Source organism: Nestor notabilis, unplaced genomic scaffold (genome assembly GCF_000696875.1).
Source record: "Nestor notabilis isolate BGI_N333 unplaced genomic scaffold, ASM69687v1 scaffold4101, whole genome shotgun sequence".
In the NCBI taxonomy this organism is placed as follows: Eukaryota; Metazoa; Chordata; class Aves; order Psittaciformes; family Psittacidae; genus Nestor; species Nestor notabilis.
In genome coordinates, this window is record NW_009914982.1 from 41,242 (window position 1) to 55,946 (window position 14,705).

Genomic DNA, 14,705 nt, shown 5'->3' on the forward strand with positions numbered 1-14,705 from the left:
ATCTTAGGCTAAAATAAAAGGAAAGGGCTGAAAGTGATGAAGACACTTACTTCACACTGGCAAATGAGAATCAGGCCAGGCCTCTCAAATATTTTTCCTTACTGCAAGGTTATTTCTATCAGGCAACTTCTTTTTCACTAATTTCGTTGTTTTTTACAACTGTGCTGTTGAAAACATCCGCAGAATGAAAAACATTGTGACAAGCCTGAGCAGCCAGACCAATTGTTATCTGCCCATATTTCATTGCAACATGGTACTTGGAGGCCAGAGGAGCTGCATGCCTGATGTGGAGCAGAGGAAGGAGGTCTGAACAAGGCACACTGTGGAACAGATCTTCACCTGCTGTCTACACATCACTTGCAGTCTGTGTCACAGCAGTGATAGAAGCTGGCTCAGAGTGCTGCCCTGCCATGCCTCACTGGATGCAGGTTCCCTCCAGAGAGGGAAGCAGAAACACTTTCTTTAAGTATAAAACTACCTTCAGGTATGTGAATATCTGACACATACTAGAAACAATACCCAAAACTTATAAAAATCACCTTATATTATTATAATGCTCTCTCCTTTCTCTAGCTTACTTGCTTCGGGCATTTTACAGTTTCCTGTAAAAGAGGCACAGGAGATCCCAACTAATGGAAAGAACCTTCAGCGGAGGGCAAGAAAATCCTCATATATTTATGAAGAAATAATCTCTTCTTATACATCCAAAGAACCATGATTAGTAAATTCTCTGAAATCGGCTGGTTTTCTTAAAAAAAAAACAAAAAAAAACAAAAAAACAAAAAAAAACCCAACACGTTCAGGTTGATGAGAGGCTCTGGCTACCAAAAACATGCAGCCTATGCCCTCCTCTGTGCTCCTGTCAAGCACTGGCACACCAAAGAGAAGACAGTGCAAGCCGCTGCTGTGTGGTCCGTAGAGACCATACAGGCTTTGGACCCAATGAAGAAACATTCTCCTCTGTGCAATGGCATGTGTCTCCAGCCCACTCCGTCTCCTTGGAGCCAGCGGATCACAGGCGATGATGGTGAGAACAATAAAGCCCTGCAAAGCAGCACTCTCCTAGAAAAGTTCAGCTATACCAAGTGCCACTGGCATCAGAACCTAAACACTTCTCCCTTATTTTTCACCCACTTCTGAAGCATAGGGGAGTTTTCGGTGGCTGCACAACAGAGGAAGACAACAAACCTGCTTTTTGTCTAACTACAAGGCTGTGTGTTTGTTCCCCCATGTATTAATATACAAAGAAGCCAGCACGTGGCTCAGACTCAGACATACACAGCTACAAGGTAAGTAAGGGTCCTGGGTAATACAAGTAGGTATGAAACAATAGTGCATCTCCAGCCTTAGGTGAAAGCCCAGAGCCCCACCTATGTGAACAAAGTGACGTGCAGAGCAACTGGGACTACAAACCCAAAGAAATAGCTGCCTCAGTGCTGACTGGAATAAATAACTGCAGCAAAATGCAATCAGCCATGAGCAACAATGGGTCATTACACACCAAGGAGTAGTAGCATCTTCTATAACACTGGGAACAGAAGAGATGGACAAGACAACGAGTCAACCTATGAACAGATGGATGTTTTCTCCTGTAGCACGCTGTGTCCAGATTATGGCAGGAAAAGATAGCTGTGGCAGGTCTTCATGCCCACCTCCCACTGGAAGCAAAACTGCGGCTGAAGGAGAAGTTGATCTCACCATTTTTGTACTTCCCCCATGCTCCAAATGGCACTATAACTACTGTGCTGTTGTCTTCCGTGCCAAACTGTATTGCCTGAGAGAAGAAACAAGCTGTCAGCATGACTACCTTGCTTGGAAAAGGAAACAAGTGTCTAGCTCCACATGGGACAGCATGCCCTGAGGCCCAAGAGTTGCTTGCGCCTTCCCAGCCCTGATACTCCATTCTGGTATGCCCCAGAGCTTTCCATAGGATATGCCGCCATCCAGAACCCTGGTCAGAAACTGGCCATTTCTGTCTACGCTGATCACGTATTCAGCACATGAATAAACTGTAGTTATTGTCCCATGCAGTTCAGTGGACTGTCAGCTAAGCAAGTTAATTGAAATGATGCCTGCCTGGCAAGGATGTGGCAAGACCCAGGGTAAGGCAAAGGCTGGGTGGTGGCACTAGTGAATATCTCAAGCAGTGTAGTGCAACTCACTTGAATGTGTGGTTGTACACTTGGTTTTTTTATAACCAACTAGCCAAAAAACAACAAGCATTCGATGCCAAAATAAGCCCTGGCATTACCTGCTCAGTAACAACGTGGGCAGCTTCAGCGGGATCATGGCACTGGCTAATGAAGTCACAGATCTCCTGACTGTTCACCATGAAGTTAATACCATCTGTAGTGAGGACTAGGAAGCTGTCATCAGCATGCTGCAACTGCAAAAGCACACAGTATGCACAACAGTGGAGCAAGTGCTGCAAGGCAAATTAAATGCCTTTATTTTTTTACACTCTGTTGCACTGAACCTTTTCTGGAGATGCTGCGGGCTCTCCTGCTTTCTGTGCAAGGATTAACAGGAACCCCCAAACCCTTGGCTAGCCAAAGGCTGCCTCTTGAATCCTCAGGTACATCCATCAGCCACACAGACTCTGTTCCTTTCACTGGAGGAAAGCATCTGAAGGTGTTTCCAGTTCTGTGAGGCAGCCCTCTGAATACACTGAGGCCAAAGGCCCAGATTCATACATGACCCAGTAAAAGAAAGGTTTCCTTAAACTGAGGATTTCAAGGAAGACGTGATAGCACTGTGGTCATACCCCTAATCCCCTCAGGCCTAGTGGCATTTAATTAAGACCTTTAATTAGGCCCCAGGAGTGGCAGTGGGGGAAAGTAACAGAATATCAGCTGAGAGGAGAGCTTTCCTGCAAAAGTGAAGGCAGATATGCTGAATACCTTCTGGGTGGTTAACTTGCTTTCTGGACAACTAAGATGCATGCAACTGCCCCCTTCTCCTCCCTTCCTCCCAAGTATGCAAACCACGATGATTTTTTTGATGACAGCCCGTCCATATCGCACCTAGTTTTCAGTGATGGTTTTATATCAGCATTAACGTCAAAACTATTAATTTGACCACAAGATCCAAACAGACTAACACCTTTGTATTTCAGTAATGGATATCATGTTATCTTTCTTCCCTCATGCTACAGTGTACTGTGAGAAATGGGATTTAGAAGTTGATCTGGTTGAATTTAGTATCAGGGCCAGATTGTTTTCTGTCCTGGTAGTGATAATTTGAAATTACTTAATTAGAATTGGTCTCTAGTAACTTCACCGCAAATAAAAACCAGTGCTTGGCCATCAGGCTTCACCTGGGCACATCATGTGCATACCGCCACCTGCATCAAATACCTATGATGCCCTTAGTCTGAGTGTTGCTGTCCCTGTTAACCAGGTCTTCTTTTACCTGAACCCTTTTTGTTTCTGGCTGGGCTATCACACCACTGTTTTTAAGATCCAAATCTCCTATGCTCCGTGTCATTGCAAGTCTACCATTCACATGAGGTTGTCCCACACTGTTCCAGGTAATGAAGCCACCGCACTTCCTAATCCTGTCCAGAGGCACAAAAGAAAAAGCAAGTATGAGTTACTGCTTCACACTGTTACCCATGTCTCTATCTGCAATTTGTCACTAGCTACTGACGTGGAATAGGGTATGAAGGACCTAAGCTGGGAGACTGAGGGCTGGCTTTAGCTGTTCAAAGTGGTCCACAGAAGGGTTGCATCTTGGCGGGCTGAATACTGACCTAGGCATCATAATGCATTTCTCCAGGTCTTTTCTCGAACTTGGTAGTTTTGGACAAGTCTGAGCCAGGTAGTCACAGCTCTGTACCAAGTCCTAGCTATGCTGTTCTTACTGCTGAGACAGTTCATAGTCGTGCAGGGCTTTCCACATCCCCAGTCCTCTAAATGGAACCAAGTGAATTAACTGGAGCTGTGCTGCCTTCTGCCTGCTCAGAGGTGGTCTCAGGACATTATGTTCAACTCTCTGCTTCCTTCCAGGCCCAACCCAGCAGCAATACACCAGCACATCCTGACTGAGGCCCTGCCCTGGGAAGCCACATCGCCATTAGCTGACAGGTACCTTTCCTTCTCTTCTTTTCTTTCTGGAGTATGGTCAGTGGTGAGTTTCATGGCCTTCCCCTTTCGACACAGCAGAGCACGACTGTCTCCCACACTTGCCACAACCAGCTCGATACCATCCCGGAGCAGAGCCACTGTTGCAGTGGTCCCGGAGTTCATCAGAGTTGCTATAAACGTCATATCAAAGAGAGAGGTTTTAGCATTGCACTGCCTCAAAGTACAGGACCATTTATAACACCAACAGTTCAAATTGGTAAAATGAAGACAACTTGTGCTCTACATTACCAGTAAGTAACTGCTTTTAAGTTTAACTAAATCTACATACAAAAAAAAACAACATAGGAAACATGCATGTAGGACTGAGAGGCGAGTGAGGAATTGGAAAGGGTAAGTGTTTCTGCGCAACAACATGGCTCCATGCAAAGAGGGCAAGTGGAGTAAAAGCAGTACAAGGTACAGTGGCTTTTTTTCAGCTTGCAGCCAAATGTTTTTCTGTCCCACCAGCTCACCTCAAGTTACAGGGTTATCATCCTTGTCCCTGGGCACAGTGACTGCATGGATGACCCACTATAAAGCTGATGGCTCTTGCCTTCTGTTAGGTGGTGAAGTGGGCAATTGATTAATAGTAATTGTAGCTCCACGTAGTTCACCAAAAGAGAAACACCAGGTCATCCCTTTATACCAGCTCATGTCATCCTCCTGCTGCTGTCAGAGTGGTTACAATCTCCCTCTACTTCCCCCAGTCAAGAGATGAAGAGTTCAGCCAGCAGGTCTCTGGCCTTTTTCAGAAGGGGACACTGCTCCCCTCAGACACTGTCAGCTTGCTGGAGGTCCCAGTGCAAAGGTGAAGCTGGATTCTGCCTCTTGCCTTGTGCCTGTAGACCGATGCAGTCAACTGGCAGTGGCTGTCACCTGGGCAATCTGCCCTGGACACCAGTGGGATCTGTTTACAGGGGCGTAGGGGTGCCTAGGGGGCAAACCCTAGGTGTTGCCTTCCTTCTCTTAGAGCGGAGCTGACTGAGTTCAGAGACCTGGATGGATCCACTGCTGCAAGTCAGTTTAAGGGCTTCTTACTTAAGTTTCTACAACGCTGGAAAAAAATAAGTGCTTGAAAAGTCTGTGAGTCTGACTTAATTCAGGAAAGAACTGTAGTTTTATCTGCAGTGAAGAAATGCCAGAAGAACCATCCAGCTTTCCTTTTTTGTTTGTTTTCTGAAAGCAGCAGCTCCGTTTTACAGTTAGTATCTTCCCTTCCTCAAACTATGCAAAGGTAGCCCCGTGAGAGGTGCCTGGAAAGACCTGAGCTATTACAGTAAAATGTCTGGCATGTGCTACTGCCCAAAACACATTTGCATTCACAGCCAGTGCGAGTCCCCTTGAAAGGCCCTCTGTAGGTCTCCTGCATTCTGGGCTTTTCCAGTTTTCCCAGGTTTTAAAAGCAAGCCAATTTGAGAGGCGTTTTGGGCTAATTTACAAATAAGAATCCCCAGTTACATTCTTGTTTTTCCATTACTAACAGTTAAAGATCTTTCTACTACCACATCAATGCAGAACTCAGCTACAACTATGTGCACTCCTACCTCTGGCCCTACAGCCCTGACCCCAGGCAGGTGGATGGATCTGAGACAGGACTGCATGCCAGTCCCACCTCCGATCAGCTGCTAGCAAATAGTGTACATGTGGCACGACCCTCTGTGTACTATGGAAACAGAAATAAGAGTGCTCTGAGATCTCAGTGACCTCCTTCCCTAACCCTGCAAGGTCTCAGCACCCCATAAGTAAAAGAGGATTGGGAGTAAACTGAAGTGTACGGAGCCCTGAAAGATGCATTGAGCCTTGTTGTGCAGCAAAAGTATTGAGTTGATGAATCCAAAAAACCTCACAAAACAGTCTAAACTAAGCTTGTGTTATTATTTAAAACAGGTATTATTACTGCAGTGAGGACTTGGTTTAGCTATACACTTAACCAACATGTCAATCATGATCATCAACCACAGTGACCATGGACAAATCTTAGACTACATTATGGCTGCCATGCAGGCTATGATATTCAAAACTATTTAGATGCCAGTAGCTTCTGACTATTCAGGTAAGCACTGACATCCTGTTTCTAATTTGAAGGACAAGTCCAGTGCAGGCTCACTTTGAGACACATTATGAAAGCAAGATACTAACAAGTACCAGTGCAATTAGAAATTTTAGTAGAACCAGTAAAATACCTGTTTTAGGCAACAGTTAAAACAAGTGAAATGAAGAACCTATGTAAAACTACCTTTGTATTTCACAGAAAATGTTTTATTTAGACATTAAAATTAATGCAGAACTGCCACTACTCTTCCATTTCATTCCTTGGTTTTGGAGCTATGTTGAAAAACATAGCAGTTTCTGAAAATGTTAAGATCTGTAGTCTTTAGTTCGTAAATGACTGGAAACATTTGGACATTCAGGTGAAGCTGCATCTTTGAAGTGCAAACTCTTTAAGAAAAGAGCCATGATTACAAAATCAATGGATGGTACTAAAGAACAAGTCAAGATACTGCCCAGAATTGCAGTAATAGTTGTGGTAACTTAAGCTTTATATATATTTATTAGTTAAATAGCACTCCTGGAAAAAGAAATGCTGCTCATGCTCTCTTTCTTGGAACATGTTCATGATCTGGGTAGGGCTGCAAGAACTAGTAGCTTGACTTAAAAGCCTTACATGATTTCTAGCATAGCTCAAAAACACAGGAATGATGATGGGATAACATTTCTAACACTTTATTACAACTGCTGCTAGGTTATTTAGTAATATCAAAATACGTTGCATATATATACTGGGTTTAACAATTAAAGAGTTTATTTTGTTTTCCTAACAATATCACTATAAAACTAAGATCTTTCAATAGGTTCTTAACACTCACTGGACAACTTCTACTGCAAGTCATCTCAACTAATGTGACAAAGAGGATGTGGGAACCTTCCAGTAGTCCAGGCTAGGAACCGCTGGACTCCTTCACCTGGGACAAAATTAAGCAGATCTCTCTTTCCACTGAAGCCCAGCATATAGCGTCGAGGGCCTCCAGTTCTAGAGTTGCTGACCAGGTAGTGTCTGCCACAAATAACACGCACACAGAGGCAAATAGGAAATTCACCCAGGGACTTTGTTCAAACAAAATAAACCTGCAACACTGGAGATGAAAGAATAAGAGATGCAGAACAGGAGACATAGTCACTCTTGAGTTTGCCTGCACTCTTTTGCAGGTCATTTATAAGTACCTGAGGCTTGCACATGCATCTTTTGCTACAGATAAATCAGTCTTGGTATTTCTGGGGAATTAATACCATTCTTGCCTTTTTGCTAAAACTGTATGACAAAACCAGTTTAAATTCTGTCAAATAAAAGCTACTTTTGGTTGGTTATTCTTTCTGTAGAGGTAAGTAACCAACCCCAAGATCAACCAAAGAATTTTAGCAGTGCTAGAGGGCCAGCTGTCTCATATATGGCAAAAGTGGCCACTCTGAACATCTTCAGTGCAGAATATGGCCCAATCTGTTTCTTCAAGGTTATTTATGTATTTATATATATATTTACATGTAACACAAAAATGGGTAATTCAAACTAATGCCAACTAAAATGGGGCCATCTTAAAGGCATGGAATAGAAGTACATTAATTGTTCTGGCCCATAGGAAAACATGCAAAATAAACACTCTTTAATAGTGTAATTAGTATCTTCTACTTTGATTAGGTAATAATCAGGATTACAAGGATAAAAAGGCCACCTTTGTAATGTTGATAGCTTTATGATACATTCAGGTAAAATTTCTGCATCTCTCCCTTTTCCTCAGCGTTGCAGGTTAACATATTCAAAGAAATAAAAATCATGTTTGAATGGTAACTTAAAAAACCACAATACCAAATCCCACCACTTTTTAAATTTAGTTAAACAACTTTTGCCGTTTGCTCAGCACAGTAAGATTCCAGGAGTGCCTTTCAAACATAGATACTCCAGTTAATACCTGACTATGTTTTAATAAGATGGCTATTCCAGAAGTGAGTGGCCAATGTGATTAGAGTTGGACGAACTGAACGTGGAGGTCAGTGGAAAGACTCCCTGTTATTTTCTCCGAGTAGTGGATCACAATGAACAGAAGCAGCAGCAGTACCTTGTAGGACCGCACTAGGCCAGGAGAGGGTTTGTCTTATATTTCTCCAGATAGATGCTCAAATTTCCTGAAGCACACAGTTCACTTCCTTATTTCTGTCCTTGCTGAGCAAAGCTATTCAGCCTTTACAATTCAGGTTTTATAGCAGGTCCAAAATATCAGAAAATTCTGTCCATCTGTGTTAACAGTTCTCGCATGGATAATTTGTTGGACAGCTTCCTTTGCTGTGTCCTAGACCTAAATTTAGCAGTGATTTAAAAGTGACTAGATATATTTAAATGTGGAAGTGAATGAAAATACATTTTTTAAGAGATCTCAAACACCATATTTCAAGGCTCAGACATACCTCTAAGCTGTTAATGATTAGAAAGGAGTTAGGTGGAGGACAGATTATGCCAGTAAGTTTCTTATGCTTTTGTGTGAAACAACAGCTACAGATGACTGTCAGAGGGGATACTGGACAAGTACAGCATTCCCACAGCACTAGTGAACTGCATGCCAGATGTAGCTAGGTACTCCAACAAGGGACATCTCTAGTCCTGTTAGATTTCTGCCATTATATGAGGTTTTTATCCCTTAAATAGTAATACAGACAATGTGTTAAACTATATCCGTGCAATTTTGGCTACAGGGATTTGTCCCAGGGCTTACATTCCTTTAAACACCCAGGCACACCTTTCAAAGCTGGTCATGTGTTAGTAAAGACCTGGACATCCTGAACATGCACTGGGTTTTTTTGTAGATATAGTGAAAGGAGTGAACCCTGGTGGGGTCAGCTACTGGAAGAAGACTAAGCTACTACTTTCCACTTCATCAGCTATGGCCGGGTTTCAGAAGGAGGTTAGTCATGGGAGCATCCAGCATTCCCTGGATATCCAGTGTTACACAGCCAGCCACCATTTTCAAGATACTTCAGCAACAGTCTTGACTGTCACATCTAGAATAGCCACAATTATTCAAAATTTTGCTGGCAAACTGAATTAGTTTAGAAGTAGGCTTCTAACAAGGGTACACGCCACGCATTGAAATTTTATGTAATTTTCAAAACAGCAGCAACAACAAAAATATCCACACCAAGCAGTCAGCATAATATTGAATTATTTTAACAAGAGATATGCTAAAAGTTTTATTTATTCAGAAATCCACACTTGTCTTTGCACGCTGTTACTCCACTCTCTGCTTTACAGCTTGATTCTCAGCTGGGCAACCAATCAAGAGCACTGGGCTCTTTTAAATCCCACTGGCTCCTGCAAGAGCTTGCAGGTGCTCAGCCTACCTGAGAAACACTGAGTGCTTGCCAGAGCGTGGCCCCAGAGGATGTTTGCAATGCTTTTGCCCTCTATTTTGCTTGACCTCAAGCTTTTTTAATGAATTGGGTTTGTCCAGTATCTTGGTAACTGTAATGTAAATTTGCTGGCATTTGCATTATATTTCATTAAGCAGTACCAGTTAGTTAAATAATATAAAAAAATACTATAAACAGTTCCAAAACGCTCAGCTTCCTGCACAACTTGTCTGTCAGGTAATGTCATCCAGTTCTGTAAGTCTCACATATGAAATGCTACAATTGGAAACCATTTTCAGAATAACAGAATAATATACCAAGTACAGTTCCCAATCCTTCTCCTCAAGGAGCTGTTCTGACACTGAACAGAGGTCACTTCAATAAGCCAAGTGAGAGCTGCCCTACTAACAAAAGGGTAGGTACAAGAACAAATATAATAGATCATCATGTTAGTGAAAGGTCCTGGTCCAGAGAAGTACATAAGAGTGGATTCACATGTCTTCTTAAAATTGGGCTTTTAGGAAAATGTATTTGCAAGGAGGCTCTTGGATAAGAAGCACATCTGCTCTACTGATGAGCTCATGAGTTTAACTCACCCAATAGGTCAAAAGTGACTCTGGACTTCTTTACCACATCCTTTTTTTAAAAATGGATTCCAGTATAAACTAAAAAGGGATATAATGGGGGAATGAGCTTTATAGATTTAATTCTCCTTTTTTTAAGGGCTGTTGTAAGACTTTTCCCCCAATACCTTATTTTGTACCAGGTAAGAGGAAAGATGCATATCCCTCACAGTGCTGCAAGAGTCAGGCTACTGGTCCTGCCAGGAAATATTTGAGTCTAGATACATTCATCTAGAAGGTAAAGTGCAGGAAGCCACTCCATTACTTAAGCGTATTCATTCATTGCTCAAGAATAGTAGCTTGAGAATACAGTATCAGTTCAGTCCCTAGAGTGGCTGTTGGTTTCAAGTCCTTCCTGGAGAGAAAACTTACATAGTTTCTGATCTTCTGAAACTGACCTCAGTCATTTTGCCAGCACCTGCACCAGCACTGGGAGAGGATGTTTTGTTTTGTTTGTGGTTTAGAGTTTTCTTGTGGTTTTGGTGGTTTGTTATGGTTTGGTTTTGGTTTGGGTTTTGTTGGTTTGGGGTTTTTTGTTTGGTTTTGGTTTTGGTGGGGGGTTTTGGTGGGAGTGTTTTAGAGGTTTGTTTGTTTGTTTTTTAAATTGGGTTTGTTTGGCTTGGGTTTTTTTGTTTGTTTCTTAAGACTGGCTAAACTGACCCTTAAAATTGTATCCCATGTCTAAGGAAACTGCTGTGACAGAGCTGGGATGGGGACCTCTAATCTCCCTTCTCAAGATACTCTCTATAAGCTCCAGTTGCTGGAACTGGAACTTCAGATGTGTTTTGTCTCTAGACACATACAAGAACCTGATTAACAGCCAGGACTAAGGAGTCTAAAAAGCCCAGTGCCAGCTTTACCACAGCCTTACCACAGCCAGCTTTGTTTCCTCTTCACTGCTTTTTATCCTGTCACACTCAGTTACTCCTATGATTCTGTTTGTGCAGAAGCAATATCAATTGTATTAATTTTGGCTTATGTTCCTCCGCAGGAAGGAGGTCAGAAAGGGGAACTTTTCTTTTGACACTTTTGCTTTTTACCCACAGGAGTCACAGTTAAAAAAACAAAGCAAAACCCCCCAAAAAACAACATCAAAAATCCCAACAATAATCCCCAAACTAAACCCCCCTCCAGATTCCTCACACATGCTCCTTGCAAATCTAAATCACTCTTTACTAACCTGACACAGACTTTCCTTGACATTATCACATTAAGATGAATTCATTTATGATTATGTTAACATACAGATTAATAACTTCCCCAGTAAATCTGATATGGACTTTTACAGCCTTTTCATTTTAAGGAGGTAAAGCATAATTGTTTCATTTTGCAGTAACTGATCAGAGCAAGATCCTATGTTAAATGAAACTGTTTTCAAGCATTTTTCTGGACATTTTACTATAAAACTACTGAGTAAATAAGAAAAACCTTCTGTTCCACACCCACTCGAGTAGAATATTTTTTACCTACCATCAGCAGACAGATGAGCATGCCTTTCATATGCTTTGTTTATTTCTAGAAAAGCTTTATTCAAAACATTTTCCAAGTTCTCCTCCTCAGCAAGAAATTCTCTGGAAACAAACAAGCAAAAATGAAATTAAAGTTTTTTCCAATAAATATACATCTTGATCAATCTCTTCTGCAGCCTTATCTCCTCCCTGCATGCGCTGAATATTGCTGGATTTCAGTGAAAGGTTAATAGACCTGCACTGGAAGCATAATTCTGTAACTCTGCAAAGATACAAATTCTTCTTCCAACACCCATGGATGCAACACACAGATAACAGAAGAGTGTAAGCAAGAAGTAGGTCAGTGATCACAGTGCCCCCATCTGCAAACAGTCAGTTCACACTCTCTCTGCATTCCCAGTCCTTTCCTGGAAGGTGGGTACGATCGTATTTTCCCCTTTTGTCTTTGCAGGCTTGCTCAGTAGGGCAGGCACCATACAAAATAAGTAGTTCATAGCATGTCTATTGTAATGGGCTGTTCCAGTCCTGTGTTCCTGCTGTCCCATTGGGCTAGGTGGTTCTATAACCCAAGGAGGATTAGTGACAGTGTATGACCCACCAGTTCCCCTTCAGTCCAAAGGAAGAAATCTCTACTGTAATTCATTTGACATGTATGCACTTGATGAACACTTACTTAATGTATTTTTCCATGTACTTATCACAGAAGTCAGCTGCTGCTGCCCCACCATGTCCATCATATACTGCAAAGTACAGGACGTCCTCCCTCAGCTGAGCATAATGAAACCGGTCTTCATTTTCCTTGCGTTTTCCAATATGGCTACTGCAGCCCACATTGGCTAGGCTTACTTTTGGAATTGGCTTCCCATACTTTATGCTTGGCGGGAGGAGAATAGGTTCATCAATGCGATTGTCCCAGATGCCAAAGGTATCCCATGTGGTAGGTCGCCCACTCCCTTCTGGATCGAAGCGGGAAGCACGGCGCTCAGATGTGGAGCTATAGCAGGCGGCTGTTGGACGCTTCTCGTCTTGCAAGAGGCGGGATGTCAGCACAGCTCTCCTTCTTACTTGATACCCTCCATTCCGTACCAAATTAATTAATGTAGTTGTTGACATAACTTGTCTTTGCAGAGATTTGTAGGAATAAAAGATATGCAGCTGCTGGAATGCCTTCTAGAACAAAGAGAAAACTGATCAGGAAACAAGACGCACAGGAAGAGGAATTTTCAGTTACATCATTCAGGAAACAATGTCACCCTTGGAGTCCGCTAATCGTGCACAGCACAGCACTGCCTAGAAGAAACTATAGCTATGTGCATGACTCACTGAGAAACAATGCTACACAGACCAGCCCACATCTAGTGCGGAGTTCTGCAGACAGCCAGAGGTAAGGCATTTCTGCTGGCCACCAGCAGAATGATATCCTGCATTTTGAAAGGTTGAAGGGGTTGTGATGGAGCAAATGAGTGTGATAATGACTTTGCTGCATGTGAGCTAAAATGAGTATGTGAAAATATGAGGTAAGGTTGTGAAAATGAGCTTATCATGAATGCTCTTCAGACAATTGCTGAAAAAAAGCACTGTGGCTTCCTGGGGGAAAGGCAGGAGAAATATCTTTGCTTAGATTTTAAAGTGTTTTTTTCATTTGCACATGATTTTCAGTTTTGTACTCTTCAAGAGAGCTCAAAGCTCATTGATTTACATGCTCTTGGTTTACCTTTCATGCAACTCTTAGATGAAGAAAGATTTCCTTACTTAGCACTTATAGAGTAACTGTCAAGTTGATAAAAGGCTAAATGTGCTGGGAATCCCTGCTTTTGCACCAAATGAATATGGTCTAAGCTACCATGTGAATGGAACTGACCACTTGGAATTTTAACATTTTTCATTTTACTGGAAGGGTGACATCAGATCCCCATTTCAGTATAGTTACAGGTATTTAAAAACTTATTAACTTCCTTGAGTTGCTTTTGCTTTTCTGTTACTTTGACTGGTAACAACAGTATGTGAACTTCCTTCTGTGCAACACAGCGCAACCAAATTGAAAGCCTGTCCATTAACAAAACCCACACTTGATTTCACTTCTGTCAGCTTGAAAGCAGAACGTGAAACATTAGCTATATTTTCATTTCCCAGTATCCACATCATGAATCTGAAGATTAATCCAAAATCCCAAGCTAATTAGTATGTTTGTTCCCTATCAAATTCAACTCTCAAAAGGCCTTTTTTTTTTTTTCAGGCAGGCGTAAGGACTGATGACAGTTTTGCTTTTCAAGTGCCTCTGCAAGTCATGAGTAGGAACCTGATCTTTATATTCTGTGATGTAAATAGTTGTGCTTTCAGTCAGACATAAAACAGCCTGTGCTTTCCTAACTGGTACATTTGCAAATGCAGGACAAGCCTATCTGGGCAAAACAAGCCCAAGGTATTGGAGAAAGGGGCACTGGTGTTAAAGCCAAAGTCCAAGACAGTTGGAGATGGATATCTGTTTTGAAGTGCTCCATCTGATCCTGTTAATCCATACAGACTTAACTTAAAAAAATAGTTCCTGCAGTCAGACACTGAAATGCAACGCTTAAAGCAAATGAAACAAGCAATTAAACTGCATCCTAATGTGCATAGTGCCCCTTTTACAGTCTGGCTGCTATTTGACAGATGGAAATTTCCCAGACTGCAAGAAGAGGGTGGGGGGGGAATAGAAGAAACCCGGAAGAAAGAGACGGCATGCCTGCTGCCCCAGGGGATTAAATGTATTCTGAAAAGGAATTTTTAACTCTGAGCACGTATAACTGCTCTTTTTCTGCATGCTTTCCAAGCACCACAGATGCGGATACCTCTGTATGTTAAGGTCGTCTTAAATCAGAGGGGTTTTTTTAAATCAGTGACGATATTATCTCACCCGCTGCCTGGCTAACAAACTGCACGGGCTGCAGCAGTTTAAAGAGGTCTCCCCTGCTATTTCCTAATTAGGAGTTAGCATCCCACCGCCCGCCTGGGGCTGACAGGGTTTATCAGTGCAGCGCGGCGGGCAGCGCTGTTCGCGCCCGCGAGGATGGGCTGCTGTGACACTGACGCCAGCAGCACAGCTCTCTAAC

General features: G+C 42.4%; 1 protein-coding gene across 1 annotated transcript; it reads right to left on the reverse strand.

Annotated features, from left to right (window-relative positions):
- Positions 1 to 1,449: 1,449 nt before the first annotated feature.
- On the reverse strand, positions 1,450 to 12,726 carry PPM1K (protein phosphatase, Mg2+/Mn2+ dependent, 1K). The gene is made up of 6 exons (XM_010023904.1): positions 12,287 to 12,726; positions 11,615 to 11,715; positions 4,090 to 4,255; positions 3,412 to 3,556; positions 2,252 to 2,386; positions 1,450 to 1,774 (listed from the first exon to the last, which is right to left on the reverse strand). Exons 1-6 carry the CDS (start codon positions 12,724 to 12,726, stop codon positions 1,643 to 1,645), a joined length of 1,119 nt encoding a protein of 372 aa, XP_010022206.1. The 3' UTR covers positions 1,450 to 1,642.
- Positions 12,727 to 14,705: the final 1,979 nt, after the last annotated feature.

What these genes read in the sequence shown, in the direction of transcription:
- PPM1K (XM_010023904.1), bottom strand. Translation starts at nt 12,726, where the DNA reads ATGTCAACAACTACATTAATTAATTTGGTACGGAATGGAGGGTATCAA. An exon ending in TACATGGAAAAATACATTAA is followed by an intron (nt 11,716 to 12,286) that starts GTAAGTGTTCAT and finishes GTTTGTTTCCAG; the next exon opens with AGAATTTCTTGCTGAGGAGG. An exon ending in TGCTCATCTGTCTGCTGATG is followed by an intron (nt 4,256 to 11,614) that starts GTAGGTAAAAAA and finishes TGACGTTTATAG; the next exon opens with CAACTCTGATGAACTCCGGG.